Source organism: Tachysurus fulvidraco, chromosome 7, assembly GCF_022655615.1.
Source record: "Tachysurus fulvidraco isolate hzauxx_2018 chromosome 7, HZAU_PFXX_2.0, whole genome shotgun sequence".
Taxonomy (NCBI): Eukaryota; Metazoa; Chordata; class Actinopteri; order Siluriformes; family Bagridae; genus Tachysurus; species Tachysurus fulvidraco.
This window is the reverse complement of record NC_062524.1, coordinates 16,064,002-16,083,836: the sequence shown is the minus strand read 5'-3', so window position 1 is coordinate 16,083,836 and position 19,835 is coordinate 16,064,002. Positions and strand designations below refer to the sequence as shown.

Genomic DNA, 19,835 nt, shown 5'->3' with positions numbered 1-19,835 from the left:
CCTTCTGGATACAAGCAGCGCAGAGACTCCTATACCACAAAGATGTGGTGTGAGAGAAAACTGCAAATGCCATACTGAGGAGAGTAGGTGGCCTCAAGCTAGATAAACACCTGTTCTTAATGAAGCTGGAGGAGCTGAGCTTATCCGAGCTGACACCTTATTACAGATCCGTGCTGCTTACATGGAAAACAGTAACAAGAATAGAAAGAGTCATGGACAATCTAGAGCAATGGGCTCCAGAAGAACCACTCTTCTTCAACTCTCTCATAACTTCGAGACTGCTGTCTTCAGTGAGCATACGCAGGTGTATACTGGACAACAACATCACAAAGCTGGGCCACCTACTAGACGAAGGAGCCTGGATACCAGCGGAAGAGCTGAAAACAGTGACGGGGCTTCACGTCTAACAGGAAAACTGCAAGAGGAACTGTACAATTCACTTCCAAGCAGCTACAAAGTGTACATTGGCCAGAGACATGGGAATACTCATGACAGGAGGAACGACGTGGAGTTTCCTGGACTTCATTTTCTGCCTGCGGTGAGAGCGGAGGAGGAAGACGAAGTCACAGACGCCATCTTGTCTTTCAATACTCCACTGTCAAACCTTTTTAAAGACATGTCTAAGAAAGCCATGTACCAAATAACAGTAAAAGTGCTGCACAAAGAGTCCTTGAGGGCACAAAAAGCCTCAAGGTGGCCAGGGATGTTGAACCCAGACGTTCTTGTGCGAGGAGGAAACTGGTTTTATTGAACTATCTGATGAGCATAGCTAAACTAGCCATGTGGATAACACGAAAAAAGAAGGGGTTACAACGAGCTACAGTTGATCCAGAGCTTCTCTGCAAGCGGCTAGTAGCAGCTAGGCTAAAAATCGAATTTGCCTACAAGAAACTGACCAGTAATAGAATGGGTTTTTATGAAACATGGTGTGTCAATGAGGTTTTATGTAAGGTGCATGAGAACCAACTTGTTTCTAACCTCTGATTTTCTTTAACATTTTAGCGGTCGCTTAATGATGTACCTTTTGTAAACTAGTAAAATGTCTGCAGCTTTTTTGTTTTTACACTTTGCCTATTTATTTATTTATTTATTTATTTATTTATTTATTTATTTATTTATTTATTTATTTTTATAAATAGTTTTTCAATGATATACAAGGGAAGACCTATGATGAAAAATTATGAAAATAGAGAATGGCAAATAGCGAATAAAAGTATTGTTAAACCTCAAACCTCTCTCCCTCTTTCTCTCTCGTTCCCCCCTTCTCTCTCCCTCTGTTTCTCTCTCTGTTTCTTTCTCCCACTCTCTCTCTCTCTCTCTCTCTCTCTTTCTCTCTCTCTGTGATCTCTCTCTCTCTCTCTCTCTCTCATTTTGAATGTGTGTGATTGTTTCTCTGTAACTACTGTTCTTTGTGTCATCACTGTGTGTGTGTGTGTGTGTGAGAGAGAGAGAGAGAGAGAGAGAGAGAGAGACAGAGAGAGAGAGAGAGAGACAGAAGGATGAGTTCTCTCACAGTGCCGTCCTTTCTTCAGCCACGACTGGTGCCAAGGTCTTAAGATTACTGCCCCTGTGTGTGATGAGAAACTGTTGCTTCTCTACATTCTGCTGCCAAGTCCCAGCTTTACTGCAGTTGGGGGGGGTTCAAGGGGGATGAGAGGGTTGGGTGGTGGTAGGAGAATTCACACAATTTAACACACACACACACACACACACACACACTGCTGCATTTGACTCAAATCAGATTTACTGGCATGACCGTACCAGCATGAAACATCAAACTTCCATCCAAATCATAAGCCATAAGGAGTGAAACAGTGTGTGTCTTGCAATTGTAGGAAAATAATCAATGGCCACATGGTGTGGTGAAGCTTGGGTCGGTGACCACAAAGCAGAGCTTGATTATTTCCAATATTTTCCAACCACAGAAATGTGCCAATGATTCAAATGTCTTGTGTAGTTTTTTTTATCCATTTATAACCTCAAACACGTTTATCACTTCTGTTAAAGCAGAACGTTCCTGACTGACATTGGAGACTCCTTCCAGAAATGACTTCCTCGGGTCTTTTAAATGTCTTTTTAGAGACATGGATCCAACGCAGCACTAGAACTTGGTATATCTTTCTGCTCAGCTTTTCAGTCTTCATGTCAGTTCCCTGACACCTCTCTGTAGCAGTTGAAACATTTTCCATGACAAAGCTCCGACTCCCTGGCAGGGTGCCATTAGTTATTATTCATAGAGCCTCAAAACTGGGATTTAAACCAATATTGGTTTGTCGGTGCTCTTTCACAGTGCATGCCTTTCATGGTATTATGAGGTTTTTCCAACCACATGCTCTCATTGTCGTCTATTTTCTTTCTTTCTTTCTTTCTTTCTTTCTTTCTTTCTTTCTTTCTTTCTTTCTTTCTTTCTTTCTTTCTTTCTTTCTTTCTTTCTTTCTTTCTTTCTTTCTTTCTTTCTTTCTTTCTTTCTTTCTTTCTATCTCTTTTGTTAAATTCCTCAGTAAATCATAAGTGGTAACAGACACCTGTGTATTGTGCAGGACAGGTGGGTGCAGTGAGGGTTTAGTCTGCCATGATTTTTATACCTTTTATGTGATCTTCATGGACTTCATGTCAGCATGCGGAAAAATGTTCTAGCCGTCTGGATAGACGTGTGTTTGTGTTTAGACGGTTGGCTTTCCAGTTTCTCTCTCTCTCTCTCCTCTCAGTAGTTTTGATTTCATACGCCTGATTATTTTCCTTCAGAGCCACTGAAGGATGAAGCTGGAAAAGTCTGATGTCCCCCTTCAGCCTGTGCCTGAATGGAGCAACCGGTACCCCCCCCCCCCCCCCCCTCGCCTTAAGCTACTTTACACTGTACCACTTTCTACAAGAAAAATCTCCCTCCTCCACTGGTGTGAGAAGGTTTCGGTAAAACGCTCGATGATGTTTACTTTACGTTAGTGTTTATGTGTAAGCTGGTCTGCAGATGGTGATGCAAGCAGAAGTTTTCTTTCTTACGTGGGTATCTTCTTTAATCGCAGGTCTGCGATTTCTTTCTTTCTTTCTTCCTTAATTCCTTCCTTTTTTCTGTGACCCCCTTGTTTCTCTCTCTCTCTCTCTCTCTCACTCATTAACTCACTCTCACTCACTCACTCACTCTTACTCACTCGCTCTCTTGCTCTCTCTCTCTCTTGTTCTCTCTCTCTCTCTCTCTCTCTCTCTCTTTCTCTCTCCATAGATGTAATCCACACGCATCACTACTTTAATGAAAGTGCCATTCAGGAGTAACACACACCATGTTTAGGTTGTGAGACTGTAACACCACACACACTTGTACATCAGTGTCTGCTGTAGGAGCAGGTCAGGGCGTTAAAGTAAACCAGAGGGAAGGGCGTGTTGGAGTCCATTCTGTCCTGCATTGTGGAGGCGTGAGAGGTTTTCTCTCCATCCAGTGAGAAAGGAAAAGCTTCAGCCGATGACATCTCAGAAACAATCAGCGTCACGCCTCAGCGCAGCTTGGTTAAATTATATGCAGATATGGCCGAAGTGTCGGGGCCTTTCTTCATCTCGGTGGCCTGACTCACGGCTTTTCCAGCCCTAATCCCAAGCACAGGGGAGAAAAGCAGAGCCTCATTTGGCTAAATACGGAAAGAACATTGACAGGAGTGATCTCTATGGCAACAAACACATCACTTCATATTTTCACAATTAAGTGAGAACAATCACAAGTGAGACTAATCAGTAGCAGAGACGCGTTTAGCATACGCCTTAGCATCATGTTTTCAACACCTCGTTATTTAGCCTAAATTAGCAGCCTCGTTAAACACGACAGACAAAAGTGGATTCTAGCTAACTGACGTATTTGTTTTGGGAAATGATAAGTCATATCTGGGTTAGATTTAGCTTGTGTAGCATCACCTCACACTTTCATTAGCTAGCTTGAAAGCCGTTGAATTCCAGTCTACAACGGCTTCGGTCTATTCAGATATGTTCATCACCAGAAAATTTGCATCTTAGCAAAACTAGCCAACATGAAAGAAGAAACGAATCACATTTAAAGGTATCGAAAGACATCAAAGTGACAGGATGAATAAATATTTATATACAAAGGAAGTTAACTAAATGTTCCCTCTACCATCTGTTATTGACTGACCCAATTTGTTGTTTACATTGTATTTAAATAAAGGTGGAAGAGTCCAAGTCATAGAAGGGGGGGGGGGTGCATTGTATTTGGCAGAATGCTCTGGGAAGAGAAGCTTATTGTCAGTCTGTGAGTCTTAGACCAGTAAAGAGATACTGAATTATGTGGCTAACAAGAAAGTGAAGCTTTTAGCTATTCATCTCCAATGGAGGAAGTCGGGCAGTCTGGTTTCATGTCTGTGTTTTTACTTCCTGGATTTTAGAACAAGAAATTTTTTTTTACTTTTTCTACATACTACAGTTTTATGTCAGAAGGTTGTATGTATGTATGTATTTATTTATTTGTGACAGATGACAGTTTTGTATTATTATTAGCTATCAGCACGCCCGCTAGCATTTGAGAGACTAGGAGTAAAGTTGCTGTGAATTATCTCATGTTTTGTTTCATGGTGAAAAAGACTCAAGTACAGACTGGAATTCAAATTTAAGCCATTCATTTCTTTTGATTTTGATTTTGTACTTTACTTGTACTTTTGTATATTAATTTTTATAGAGGATTTATTTAGACTTTCTACAGCTCATGTCACCTGCTGTGATGTGCTACAGTAAGGTTTATTATTACAAATGCTTTATTGTACAGCCCAAAATTCAGAAAAGTGATGACATTTTATTAGAATTATAATATTTTTATTATTTTTTTCTTTCTTTTTTTTTTACAAAAACATGTTTATTAAATTTGAATATCTAGATTTCATCTGAAATTTGCACATATAAATTAAACACAAATACAATACAAAACAAAACAAAACAGAAATCTACAAAGCGACGTGTGGCGTCGTGTGCAAGGAGTGGCTCATGAAGTTCATGTAATGGTGATGGTCCAGTCCATGCTGCTGTGGGTAGCTGAGTGCCGAGCCGTGCCAGGATAAATGCCCACTGTGGCTCTGATGGAAGACCGGTTCGCTCGGGTTCTGGTGGCACTCTGGCGGAGAACGTAGCTGACACAGGAAGTCTACGGGCTCGGGCGAGGAGAATGCGGACTCGTAGCGTGAGCCGAACACGGGCTCTGAAACCACCTTGGACTGCAGGAAGGCCAGGATGCGTGCATTTTTGTTGTCTTTGGTCTCTGTTCGCTCCACTGTGGTCAGGTAGTGCACCAGGTTCTTCATGCACTCGTGGTAGCCGTAGTGAAAATAGTTGGCGAACTCGCTCAGGAGCTCTCCTGCAGACACAGATACACACACAAAACATTAATTAGTGAAAGCAGATGATAACTTGTTGCCCTGGGACACATTCAGAAAACATTCAGAAACTCTTCCATTAAAATCTCTCATGATTGCTATTTAATTAGTTATTAATTACTTATTGCCTTTTGGACACATGCACAGATATAAATTGTCAGGCTTTCAGGAATTAAGGCGTTAATGTAACGTTAAACTATTATATTATTATAATATCTTTTGAAAACTGCTCATTTAAGACCCCAAATTAATCCCTACTCATATAAACTTTCACATCACACCAAATGGAGCCAAATATACTGTATATGAATAAATGAAAAGATGAGAGAATGTAGACTTGTTTAGTGACGTACCTTTTTCTCTCCCGCGAGGGAAGTCGGCTGAGTGCAGAGCGCGCAGGTATTGTACAGTCATCTCTAAAATTTCTGCCTTCTCCAGCTTCCCACAGTTCTGTATAATAAAATAGACCAAATAATTAAAGATTAAATTGGACAAGAACGAGATAAATTAAGATACACTCAGGTGAGATAAAATAAGATGAAAATGAGATAAGAGATATGTTAAAGATGTGGACGAGCAATAATGTAGAGGTTTGGTGTGTAAATAAAAACATATAAACGTTAAATGAACTGATCGCTGATCGATAAATTACAGATCTAGTGAATTTGAAATTTTTATTCTCCTTCTCAGGTGGATGGATAAAAAAAGGTTACACACTAAATACAGATGTTTTTTATATCCCAGAAATGTGCAGGGATTGTTCCTTACCTGTTTGGCCAGGGCCATGGGGACGGTTTTGCCGAGTTCATTTAGACAGCGGTTAATGCGATCTCTCCTCCTCTTCTCGATCACTTTGTGTGACACCGGCGTTCTCTGTAGGAGAACAGTGTAGGTAGTGAAAAATACAGCAAACTTGAGTAGACTGATTCTACATCCCCTGTGTGTGAGGGAGTGAGTGTGTGTTTGTGTGAGTGTGTCTGCGTGTGTGTGTGTGTGTATGTGTGTGAGAGAGAGCGTGTGTGTCAGTGCGTGTGTGTGTGTCTGTAATTTTTCTAAAATCACCCCTACATGTTGATATTTAGCTGTAATTATAATATATGCATTATAGTAAAAAAGTGAATCATTAAATCTGTATCTTACTAATATTACGAGATAATAAATAAATAATTAACATTAATAAATAAAGCTAAATGTGGCTTTAACCAGATCAGATATTTTCTAGACTGACTGGATGAGAAAGATTAAAAAGAGAGTTCCAGGAATCCGGTTGGATTTACATGCGGATCAATCTACACGTCTACACGCATTAATCTACACGTCTACACGCAATTCACACGTGCGTAATGGCTTTACGGTCACGCGCTGGTCTCTTTTAACATAAAATAATAATAATATAATAATAATAATAATAAAAGATTTTCTAAAGATTAAACCGCGTCGTATAAAGTGTCACGTTAATAAAATCGTAATGCATGAAGTTAAACACTGTCGTATTTCATTTCCATGCGCGCGCTGTTTGGCGCATCTAATAATCTGATAATAAGAACGTGTTTAATTCTTCTTTAGAATGTGTTAACATAATAGATTGATTGAGTTTATTATTATTATTATTATTATTATTATTATTATTATTATTATTATTATTATATTTAGGTAATCTGCACAAAACCAACACATGCAGTGAAAGTCGCGAGCGCATCTTACCTTGCGGTCCTTCATCTTTGAAGCCATCATTTCTTTGGAAATTAAAATGAAAAGAGTTATTTAATATTTCTGCCAGTGATCCAGAAGCTGTGCACGGTGCTGTAGGTTCCTACATCAGAGTGAGACTGAGGTGTGTGTCTGAGTTCAGTGTGTTTATAAAGCGGATTGTGCGCATGCTTGGCCTCCCAAATGAATCCTCAGGGATTAAAGGCGAGAAAGCTCCTTTTTTTGGTTAATGTGCTCGCTTATAGGATCAGTTAAAGTGAAAGAGTGAGGGGGAACCTGAAACCGTGGGCTCGAGAATGGAAGGAAAGGGGGGCAAGTGCTGTTTTGTTAATCCACGTGGCTGTCCCAGGGACACGTGATGTTCTGAAGGGACGTCATCTGAGAGCGCACGGAAAGGAGACCGCAGTCGGTGCGCGCGACTGAAGCCCGTTTTCTGGTTGTCTTCCAGTTGGGTTCTAGGTGTGGGCTCGTGCACTACATCTCCAGACTCCGTTAGTAGTAATTGCGTTGCCGCGTGCGTGGACACGTGAGAACTTGGTACACTTTGGTACATGTTTAATTCGGAGCGCACTTTTGGTGCCATCGTGTCCAAAATGGCGCACTGCTCCATTCAGAGTCCTGTAGGGTTTTGGAAAACGTTCATTTAGACATAGCGCTAAGATGTAATGCTATGCACATTCTCATTCTGGTGCATGTGGTGTAGCTTTAAGTTAATAATAATAATAATAATAATAATAATAATAATAATAATAATAAATGTGAATAAAAGATGCCTTAATGGACATTATGTATCCTAAATTATTTCTGAAGGTATATACATAGTAAAAATGAAAAACATCTATGATTAGTGCTGCCATCATCATCAGCAGCAGCAGTGACGAGTAACTTTGCTCCTAAACAGTTGCACAATGCTACAAATTTGCTATAAAAAATATTGGCACAATGGAAAAAAGTCACTGTCACTGAGTCTATGTCACTGGTGATCTTGGTACTAACAATTATACAAACTTTTGTATCTTTACTATGCACATGGTTATATGATTTATGGTTCAGATCCTGTATACTTTTCTTCATTGGATTCAAGGTTCTCTATATTCATAAAAGGTGTGTAGGTGCCACAAGGAAAAGAGGCAGTTAGTATCCTTTTAGTGTGCATCACAAAATAGATTTTACTTTTACTTTGAATCCACTTTGTAGATGTATAGATTGTATAGATTGTGTAGATTGTACACTGTCAAAAGCCTGGAAAGACTATGAAAGGTGCACTTTAAAAACTCACTGTAAAGGGAACATGCTGTGGTTTCGATACTTGAACTTAGTTTAACTTTTAATATCGCGCGCGTGTAGGGACGCAAGTCCTTTTGGCGCAGTTTACGAGGAACCTTTTTTTTTTTTTTTTTTTTTTTTTGAAGGCCTGTCTGCTTTCATTGAAGTAATTAAGCAAAGCCTATAATAGGCTGTTCCGCCGTGTTGGACAGTAGACGCTTTTTTGGAGTCTTGGTGTCTCTGTATCCTCCTCCTCCCTCCGCTGTGTTCACACGACTCGGTGACACGGAGATCTAACACGCGAAGCGTGTATTTTACACTCCCAAGCCTCGGCAGGTGTGTGCGGGGGACCTCTTGGGCCTGGCATAGCCTCCAGACACACACACATACCAGGCACGCAGGCTTTTTCTTTTATTTTTTGCGCGCTCTGCGCCACAGCGATGATGATGATGGGTTTTTTTTTACACCCACCACCTCTGGACGGCTCAATTTGTATCCTATTATCCTATAAGAAAATGTCTATTGAGTGGAATGAATGGTTGCACTGGGTCTAAATTTTAATAAAAAGAAGAGAGCGAGAAAGAAGAAGAATGACGGAACGCAGCTGGCCCCCTGATCCCTCATCACCTGCGCGCCCCTATTCATTTGCCCTAATTTCGCTCAACTTAACCAACTTGGGAAGGACTCATTCGGGCATTGTTTGCTAAGGGTGAAGCTTTCTGATCGAATTAACACCATGTTTTGATCCGGTAAATGTCATTAGAAAGAAAAAAAGAAGAGAGAGAGAGAAAAAACAACAGTCGCGTCCAGAAGGGGGTCTTTGGTTACAACGCGCAAAAGCGCACAAAAGAACTTCTCTTTTTTGTGCGTGTCTCCGTGTCCCCATGTTGCCCAAGTTTGTGTCCGACAAAGGGCATTATTTTATACTTGAATAAATTTCATACAACAATCGGCTGTTTGTTTTTCTCCAGCCATATTTTCACGCCGGGGTTAAACAACGGGGGTTTATTGTGCTCGCCGCAGCGCGCGCCTTCCAAAGCGCATTTCTGCTCGTCTGCTGCTGCTGCTTTAATCTCCCAAACACTGAGCTGCGTGTGTTTTGTGTGTTTAAAAATATCACACCGATTCTATCTTATAACCATTTTTTTTTTAAATAAAAGCTTCTTTGGGTAGCCTGAGAGAGAGAGAGAGAGAGAGAGAGAGAGAGAGAGAGAGAGAGAGAGAGAGAGAGAGAGAGAGAGAGAGGCACAAGTGAAGTAGACTAAAAGCAGAAAATCCCATTAGTTTGATTGTTGGATTATTTTCTAGCACATAACGTATATATACTCATAAACATCCAACGTTCGAGGTGCAAAAACTTTTGTAAAACTTTTTTTTTGTAAAACTTCTGAGTGAAGATACAAAGCGAAACGCACTAACATTTATAGGAATCTTTTTAATACTTCCTCAAATAATTTTATTAGTAAAATAGAATTTTATGAGATTACAATCGCATATTTTTTTCTATTGAAACAACTTTCTTTGTTTACATTTTTTTATTTTAAATCCGACTTCGAGTACAGAAGTTCATTTGGTGCCCAATTCACATTCACTACATTTATTTTTAAATAAATCTTTGCGTTTTAATTAATGTTAAACTACAACTTGAATTTAAGAAATGAGTATTAAAGAATGACAAAAATCCTGTATTTTTCTTTTGGCTTGATTGATTGACTGTGACATGTCCAGGAGGCACGCGCACATTTGTTTTATTTCTTATTTAGACTTAATGATTATTTATTTAGACTGTTATTTACTTTTTGTTACTAACATTTTAAACTAAAGTTTTAAAGTTTTATAATTTGTGAATAGAAATGTGCTCCAGATGCGTATGCGTGTTTTCAGAGCAAATAACCTTTTTGTTTGTCGGGTAAAAAATGTTCATCCCAAAGTTGCATATATAGTCTTACGACCCTACGCACATTATACACTCCATAAAGGGCTTGTTGTAGGATTCATTCACAAATAATGTTCAAATGCACAAATAAGGAGAAAGTGGCGTAAAAACGATGAACCTCACTCACGTCTTCAAGCAAGAAACGCAGTGCGTAAAAACGTGCAACATCGGCGTGTGAACCGGTGCCGCTTAGTCCAAGGACAAGTTTTCATTTATTAATTAATTAGATTTTTTAAAAAGGATCTGCTGTCTGGTCAGGGATGTGCACAATGTGTGTAACTGGTCTAACTGTACGGGAGACTTGTTATTATAATGCTGTGGTCTTGTCCGGAGCAACTGTAAGGGGCTGGTTATTTATTTGTACGTGTCTTATTGCTGATATCCATAGATTCATTAATAATGACAAATCGGATAATTTGTCTTTTTAATTTCTTGTTGTTTTTTTTTATAAATATCGATCAATGTGTAAGACCTTTACTCCGATTTCAGGTTACAGGACGTGTCTAACTTCTCTACTTTCATCCTTGAAAGAAATATAGTTCATGTTGTGTTTCTGGACATATTGCGGAGTAAATGATCACAATTTGAAGTGCAAAAGACGTCAAATGAAATGATGATGATGATGATGATGACGATGGTCTTAATATGAAAGCCGAACAAGTATACAAGTATAATGAAACTGTAATGAATAATAATAATAACAATAACAACAACAACAACAATAATGATAACAACAACAACAACAATAATAATAATAATAATAACAACAACAACAACGATAATAATATTAATTATTATTATCGTTGTTGTTGTTGTTATGGATATTATTAGTATTATTGTTGTTGTTGTTGTTATCATTATTGTTGTTGTTGTTGTTATTGTTATTATTATTATTCATTACAGTTTCATTATACTTGTATACTTGTTCGGCTTTCATATTAAGACCATCGTCATCATCATCATCATCATCATTTCATTTGACGTCTTTTGCACTTCAAATTGTGATCATTTACTCCGCAATATGTCCAGAAACACAATAATAATAATAATAATAATAACAACAACAACGATAATAATATTAATTATTATTATCGTTGTTGTTGTTGTTATGGATATTATTAGTATTATTGTTGTTGTTATTATCATTATTGTTGTTGTTGTTGTTATTGTTATTATTCATTACAGTTTCATCATTTACAGTTTGTTTGTGTCGGAATGTCATCACTGCACTATAGAACATTTTTTTAGGCTTTTTATAAATTACAAAAATGATTTCATTCACTCGTTTAATATTAACAATAACCTAAAGCTGTAATACTCTTAATAACAATCCAATATTAATATATAATTAATAATTTTTATTTTCTTTATTTTCCTCAGTGGAATGATCCGTTTCCATGGTGTTTTCCAAGCACCAATCAGAACGCGATATAACAGAATTCGAATTCTGACTAGTGAGTTAGCATGTAGCATGTAGTGGAATTGTACTGTTTTATTGCGATTTTAATCCTTAAATCATTAATATATTCTTTATATTATGTTTATATCATTACTATCTTGCTGGTTGGTCTGCGCTGTTTTAATTGTTACCCTTTAATAACTTATTATTGCTGTTATTTTTGCGCAGTTTAAAATTTAAAGCTAGTTTTTAATGTTAGAGCGCCCCCGTGTGGACGATGACAATATTAGCACCTTAAAAACTCGATCAAAACTTCTTAGTTGTAAATATTTTAACGGCATACTGTAAAACTCATTTATATGGATTTGCAATTTATTTATAAAAGTATTTGGGGATTTTTGATATCTTTATATATTTATTTATATCATTACACTTAGTATATATGTAAATAAACAGCATTACATGCAGCAGTGGCCAGTAGTCACCTATATACATTAAATAGCAATATACAGTAAATATATATTACAAATAAAGTTAGAAATCATCTTTAGGAACTGTGACTTTATGATTGTGACCTTAAGTAAATAATAATAATAATAATAATAATAATAATAATAATAATAATAATAATAATAATCATCATCATCATAATCATCATCATCATTTTGTATAATATTTTATACTCTCTGTGCGCACGAATCTTTAGATGGGAAAACGGCTGATGGTTTGTCTGGAATCATGAGGCAATGTCTAAGGCCCAGATCAGGTGAGGGCTTAATGATCCTTTGACATGTAGAATAGGCTTATTTGATCAAAATATATCGGTCCCAATGTAGGTTTTGGGGATTATGCACAGCAGGCCTTCAAGTGAAACACAGTGACCCGTGGTGACCTTGGGGCCCAAGAACTGTGAGTCCGTCTCACATTAGTGCTCACAAAGAGTGATGCATTGTGCCCATAACAGCCTTTTATCTCATGTGTAAGCATGCAATCATCACTAATTCTCACTGAAGCTACAAAATGTATGTACACAGAAACCAACATTAAAGCTTCTTAGTTTGTGTATGTGTGTGTGTACTTTAAATCTTATTTATTGACCTAAAGCCCCAATCAAGTCCCCATAAAAGTATTTTATAAAGGATTTTAGACACAGACTGACGAGGTAAGCAGTCTTTGTGGTTGTAACAGCGCTGGACTCACTGGTGACAGTAGCAGAGACAGGGACCCTTGACAGACTCGACTCCATCCTGGACGACACCCATCAGCCTTTGACCAGCATATTCAGCAGACAAAGGAGTGTGTTCAGTGGTAGACTGATGTCTCTGTCAGGCTCCACTAGTAGACTGAGGAACTCTGAGGAACTGTACAGCATCTCTATGGCAGGGTGGAAACTGTAACACAAACTGTATTAATCTGTATTTGCTTTTCATCTATATTTAATTATCTATTTGCTGCTACTGGACATTTAACATTTTTATATAAATATTTAAAATGTTCTTATATATTTTAACAAACACCTCATTTGCATGTTTGGGTGAGAGAGAGAGAGAGAGAGAGAGAGAGAGAGAGAGAGAGAGAGAGAGTGTGTGTGTGTGTGTATGTGTGTGTGTCTTTGTGTGTGTTATTACTGTATTACTGTGTTTGTGGCATCTTATTATGTTGCTACTGGAAACTTGAATTTCCACCAGGATCAATAAAGTATCTATCTATCTATCTATCTATCTATCTATCTATCTATCTATCTATCTATCTATCTATCGCTCTCTCTCTCTCTCTCTCTCTCTCTCTCTCTCTCATTTCAGACAGTTCCCATGTACTGCAGTTTTTGCTCTGACTAATGTTTAACAGTAAAGATAATAATGAGATGACCATAAATGCTAAAGCTATTCAACTTTTTTTAAATTCAGAACTATTACTGTTTTAGTTTAAGTGAAAAATATTTGTTTGTTTAACATTTTTGCTTTATTATTTTGAAACCATGTTTGACTTGGCGGCTGTAAACGCTGTGTTTATCCACTAGAGGGTGACAGTAAACCGTTTAAACCACGTGTATCAACTTATCCATTTTAAAATCATAAAATAAACATATTCGAGAAAGAAAATGTATGTAGAATTATTATCTAAAAGTAGTTATTTAGGTCCTAATTATAGGTGTTAAACTTAATTAAAGTTGTTCTACTTTTGTCCAAATCTTTGACAAATCATAATTGGACAAATTAAACTTGGACCGTCAATAATTTCCTAGCCATAAAAATTTGTATTAAAGATAAAATGTTCTATTTTTTATGTTTTCATTGAGTGATGAATCAAAGGAATCGATTCCCTCAAAATTCGATTCACTTGTAGTTAGCTTCTGTAGTTTAAAAGAGTCGAATCAGTAAGTGATCGGTTCAGCTGGTCAGTTCTAACGGATTAGAACGCAAGTAAGAGCGAAATCCAATCAGCGCGCCGCTCGTGAGTACGAATTACTAGCCAATCAGAGCGGAGGAGGTGGGTCTTGTATATGAATAGGCTTGCAGGGGAATCAACAACACGCTGTCGGTGGATATTCACGTGAAACTCACACGCTTCAGGTTCGTTTGGCTTTTAATCTTATATTTTAGCATTTTATTCACAAGGAGGCTGGTGATAACGTGTCTCATTAAAGATATGTTTTTATATTCGTGACGAAAGCTTTAATATGAAATCATCACGTTACAGTTACACGTGTTTACTGTTGTTTACGTTTTGTAAGTTTTTTCTTCTGTTCTAAACGTGTTTGTCATTTGTAGATTTTACTTGAATTTTCATGAAAGAGCATTTTAGCATTCAACACTTGTTAATAGTGTTTAAACACAAAACACAAAAAGGCACCAGACTGTTACACTTCCTGTTCTGGTGCCGTTACGCTTCCTGCACTCGGGGCTGGGGCTGTTACGCTTCTGCTCTCGGGGCTGGGGCTGTTACGCTTCCTGCACTCGGGGCTGGGGCTGTTACGCTTCTGCTCTCGGGGCTGGGGATGTTACGCTTCTGCTCTCGGGGCTGGGGATGTTACGCTTCTGCTCTCGGGGCTGGGGCTGTTACGCTTCCTGTGCTATGGTCCTGAATCCTCAGTATCCTTATTAGGTGTGTCTTTATCAGAAGGTTTACGTACAGCTTCTCAGGTAAAACTACAGGTATGAAGGTGGAGACACTGGTGTGTTAAAGGAAAGCAAGTCAACCAGGTAACAAAGTGAGCTGAATGGGTTTGAACAGAAAGAAGGGGTAACTGGGTACCCCCAGTACCCCTTATGTGACCAGGGCAGTGGGGAACAGAATTTATTCAGGTGCGCCTTGACCCCTTTGACCTCTTTGGTCCTCTGGGCTTGTGTGACCTTCAGCTTTGTTTGGAAACACAGCTATTGTGTTTGGGGAAAACAAAGCATGTTAAAGTGCAGCAATCAGATGGTTTGTTGTCTCTAATCATCCTCCACTTCATGACATGGAAAAGCCACGACAGCAGCTGCAGCCCAGATTGGGACCTGTGTGGAAAAGTCAGATTACGTAATGTGGCGCAGATGTAAAACCACTCGCTAACTGTGAGTGTAAAATTTATCACACTCAATCAGAGCAGAAAATCCAGCTCGCCATCGCCCGTCGTTTTTACACGCAAGTTCATGTGAGGACACGTGTAATTGTCTAGTACTCACATTTCTGCTAACTGATAACTACTGAAGGCTAACACATGCTTCCTCCAGGTCACAGGACAGTGACACACATCAAGAAGAAAGCGCTAGGAGATGGAGATCAGCCAGTCACAAGTACTGATTAGAGACTAATTCACGTATTTGTGACAGAAGTAAAAACCTAGAGTGTGGTTTCTTAGGAACATGTTTATATTTCAGAGAATTGAAATATCACACAGAACACACACACACACACACTGCTGTGTAACCTCGAACAAAAGTGCTCTTACACAGAAGATGAGTCATTGCCGAGGTTGACGTCTGCCTCTGAAGCTCCGAGAAGCAGATTATAAGAGCTGGACTCTGAGAAATTTTCTGCAGATGCTTCCGGGATCGACTGCTGCTGCTTTGTTTAAGTGTTTTGAGGTTTGGGACAAAGGGAGTGGATGAAACGCACCTTATAGTAGTTTCGTGTGTGGTTACGATAGTGATGCCCGTTATAGACGTTCTGAACGAATATCAGGATCCTACGATGGTGATGTTGCTTTAACTTTACCTGAGAAACGGGACCAAGGCACAAGACACAGCAGAGTAACTATTACATTAAAGGAAAGAGTCTCAACAACGTCTCCCAAATATCTGATTTTTATTTTTTTTTAAGGTTTTTTGCCAAGCTGTTTTATGAGCCACAAGTTTTAATGAATTGTTATTCACATCATTTTAAAGTCGAGTTTTTGCTTAGAGATTTATTAGATTTTCCAAGATGTCAGATTAAGCTCCTGATGCAGAACCGAGCAGCACATCTCTGGTGACAGACGGCATCATTAATCAGATTACTCCACATCTGTCTGTAGCGGTCACACAGTCCAGATCATCTATTCTATTTGAACTTTAATTCAGTTTGAGCGTTAATGCGCGGCTCTGCGTTCGGTCCTAATCTGCCGTGTGGGGTTTTGTTGTTTTACCGGACAATTGTGTGCGCTTGTGTGTTTTATGAGCTCATGGACATGTTCCATCTGCTCTGCCAGATGCACACAGGAATGTCTGGTATTTGGGCAGAGAAGCTGGTTAAGGTTTTGCCCTCCCACTTTTTTCCTGTCAGCCCAGACCGCATCTCTCTTACTTCAAGTCCCGGCAAGAACTAGACGTCCGTCTAGACATCCGTCATTATCGGGACTGATGAAGCCTCACCACACTTAATGCAGTCAGATTTCATCTCCTTTTACTAATATCCATTTAGTTTGAACTTTTTATTCTAGTTCATCTAGAATTTATACACAGATTTATACCCCAGTTTTACGTGGTCATCTTTTTACCCTATTTATTTATTTTTATTTATTTATTTTTATTATTAAACAGGTCATCCGTTTTTTAGTGATTTTGTTCTCTCTTCACTAATCTGCGTTACTCGTTTACTTAGGGGTCGATTTTCCATACTGGCTTCACGGTTCAAGTTCGTTTAAAACACGCTTCAAGATATCTCAAAATATTCAAAAGTAAAATAAAGATTGTAAAGACTCCTTTTTTATTTCAGAATTATACACAGCACAAAACCACATCCGTGCTTTTCAGTGTAAAACTAAATAAAAAAAAATGCTGTGAACAGGTTTTATGTTGTAATCAATATGTGGTGCATGGAATTGATAGAACAACGAACAATTCCTGCATCGTATGATGTTAAACTAGATTAAATACAGCAAGTGTGAAAATATATATATATATATATATAACATTTTAGTTTATCAAAAATAACATCCAGATTTAACATATAGGAGTGGAAGATCAATCTGCCTTCACGATTCTGCTGGTCAGATAAAGAAAATGGCCGATTTTTTAGGAACTGAAGACTAGCTGTTTGCGAAAGGAACTCAACCCCAGAGGTACAGAGGAAGGTGGATGTTTTCCTCATGTGCTAACTGAACGCACACACAGAGAGAGAGAGAGAGAGAGAACGGTGACTGATATTAACAGTGTGTCTCCATTTCCTCTTGTGTATATGAACACATTCCTTTGTATGCACTTTACTGCTCCGTCTCCTGTTACAGTGACCCGTTTACACACAACCACCATTCAGATCGTAGCTTTATCACATGCTTTAGTGTTTTATCCACAGAAACTAAAGCACTTATTATTGTTGTTGTTATTTTAGATTAAACTCGTCTTTATCTATTTCGCAGATCTTTTTTAATTCATCAAATTCAACTAATTTCAGCCCAGATTTATTTTTCTGATCCATTTTCCTGTTCTTTGTAGCACAGTTATAAATTTGTAACATTTTAGTCCATTTAATTATTCTAGTCAACATTCCCCTCATTTTAATGTTTGTTACTTACAACTTATTACGTTGTTTTAATCACCGAAGTATCCGATGTCTGTTCACGTTAATACGTCATGTTCGATGTTTGCTGAGTGAATACGTGTCTTTATGAACGTAGCAGGCTGCCCCACACAACACACATGCGCGTGCGCGCGCACACACACACACACACACACACACACTTGGGCAGTCATCCTAGAACATGTTCCAGATTCTTCCGTTTGCTTTTCATTGTCTTTTCCGTTCCTCTCCTTCCCCTATAACGTGTCTATTGTGTCATCACTTGAACAAGTCTCTGTGTTCCTCCTGACCAATCAGAGACGATCGAGGCGAACGCTTTACTGTGATTAGATGCATTGTGCGATTTATACAGTTACAGATAGCAAAGTTTTTAACCGTGATCGTTTGGCTAAAAGTCCAATTAAACATTTCTTTATATTTATTAGTTTCCCTAAAGCTTGCATCAAATTAAACAAACTAACTAGCAACTAAAATTTGTAGCAAATATATTATTTAATATATAATTAAGTTATAGTTGGCTGCATATTCACAGATTGGAGTTTCCCGAGTCGATAACTCCTGAGCTAAACGCTGTTACTACACAAATAACACCACTTTTCTATCGTAGTAATGTAGAGAGGCAGCTACAACCGCGTTTTGTGTAATAACAGCGTTTAGCTCAGGAGTTATTGACTCGGGGAAACTCCAAACTGTGAATATGTGGCCGACTACTTAAGACGCCGAGGCACTTTTTTCCTTCTCGATAGGTGAGTAACGTTGGGTTTGCTTTGTTACACAGAACTAATATATGCCTTTGTCCTTTGCCTGATTATACTTGTGTGTCATTTTTGCTTGTTTATCTGCAATCGTATTGTTCTTCCCTTCAGCTATGATAAATACACATTTCTTTCCATTGGTTGCCTGGGTTACATATGTATGTGTGGGCGGAGCAATAAATACAGGGGTGGGCCCCATTTGGGTTAGGGGCGTTGTAGCGATTTTGGCTCGTGAAGCAAGGTAAATATTTATAAGTAACTATAACGTGTTATAGTGGCTTCTAAATATTTTAACCTAAGTTGAAATTAACGGTACTGGAATTAAGGTTACGCTTATTTGGTCTGTTCGTCCGGCGAACAGGCCGTGTACCTTTATTAATTCTATGAAGGCAGTATCTTCCCGGCCAAGAAAGATTTGCTTTCCTTTTACTGTATACCGTAATTTAAATTAAATTAACTCAATAGAGCATGTAGTTCAGACCCGATGTTGCAGGTACCTTAATTTGTGAGCGACACTCAGAGACAAATCACCTGTGGCTCAAAATTATGACATTTAATGAATGAGACAAACACAACATAAAACTAACTACACAAACAAAGGAAAGAAATAGGGAAAATGAAAATAAAATAAAACAAAACAAATTAAAATTGGGGAAAGAGAGGAAGAGACTGGAAAGAAGAAACTAGAGAAAGGAAGGAAAGGAGTGGCAAGCTTAGACTCAAAAATTAATCACACCCTAACTGGGAAATCGTCACAGAAACTTAAATTCACCTTAAGATTCAATGAAAGATTCCTACTTAAAATTACGCATCTAAATTGGTTGGTAAAGGAAACGGTTACTTGCATTGGCTTACTGAACAAGAGTCCGGATGCAACAGAGAAATCTCTGAAAAGTCAGTTAGGGTGGGGTCAGACGTTCTTCCAAGTTCTCCTGAAGATCAGAGCAAGATCAGTCGTTCTTGGAAGTGAAGCTTGCTGGAACTTCTTTGAAGGAAGATGGAGTCGTCTTGAAGCTGTTCCGGAAGTCTGACCACGGATTAGTGGTGTTTGTGACAATTTAAAGGTCGCGAACTCCACCCATCTTTGGGGAGATGACCAATACTTCGGTCAGGATTTTGGAGGGAAAAACTCCCTTTGTTTCAGGTGTCTGTGGGCGTGGTTTAGCTATCAAACTTTTAGATGACTTTAAAGTTTGATCCAGGGTGTATTAAGACGGTATGGCGCCTTTCGTGCTCAAATAAAATACACCAGTGCTTGAAAAATGAGTAACCGATAATTCTGTGGTCATTTGGATACTAAACATGAAGGGTAATGACGGTATGAAGGCAGCAGTACATTATATACACAGATCATTTATCAAAGTATAACTTATTTTAAAATACAATGTTGTTTTCTGACACATGAATAAAATACACCCTTGTCA

The 19,835-nt window shown here is 38.4% G+C and overlaps 2 protein-coding genes across 6 annotated transcripts in view; one reads left to right on the top strand and one right to left on the bottom strand.

Moving 5' to 3' along the window:
* Nucleotides 1–4,029: 4,029 nt before the first annotated feature.
* helt (helt bHLH transcription factor) lies at nt 4,030–17,887 on the bottom strand. Of its 4 annotated transcripts, none has more exons than XM_047816884.1 (7): nt 17,652–17,887; nt 15,609–15,874; nt 12,875–13,065; nt 7,068–7,691; nt 6,132–6,236; nt 5,717–5,813; nt 4,030–5,344 (listed from the first exon to the last, which is right to left on the bottom strand). In XM_047816884.1, the coding sequence occupies exons 4-7, from the start codon at nt 7,095–7,097 to the stop codon at nt 4,938–4,940; spliced, it is 639 nt and encodes a 212-aa protein (XP_047672840.1). In that variant the 5' UTR covers nt 7,098–7,691; nt 12,875–13,065; nt 15,609–15,874; nt 17,652–17,887; the 3' UTR covers nt 4,030–4,937. The 4 variants fall into 4 exon arrangements, with proteins under 4 accessions (XP_047672840.1, XP_026990617.1, XP_047672841.1 ...); XM_027134816.2 differs by having other exon boundaries at nt 15,776–15,874; XM_047816885.1 differs by lacking the exon at nt 7,068–7,691.
* The window catches only part of acsl1a (acyl-CoA synthetase long chain family member 1a), a 24,389-nt gene continuing 18,660 nt past the window's right edge, over nt 14,107–19,835 (top strand). The window contains exon 1 of one of the 2 annotated variants that reach the window (XM_047816882.1): nt 14,107–14,247. The gene's annotated coding sequence lies outside the window, so the exon portion shown is untranslated. The remainder of the gene's footprint in view (nt 14,248–19,835) is intronic. The other variant, XM_027134809.2, reaches the window with a different exon arrangement.

Excerpts from the sequence above, each read along its gene's own strand:
- helt (XM_047816884.1), bottom strand. The coding sequence starts at position 7,097 with ATGATGGCTTCAAAGATGAAGGACCGCAAG. Across the intron at positions 6,237-7,067 it reads CAAAGATGAAGGACCGCAAG|AGAACGCCGGTGTCACACAA; the intron begins GTAAGATGCGCT and ends GTTCTCCTACAG. Across the intron at positions 5,345-5,716 it reads CCCTCGCGGGAGAGAAAAAG|GAGAGCTCCTGAGCGAGTTC; the intron begins GTACGTCACTAA and ends CTGTGTCTGCAG.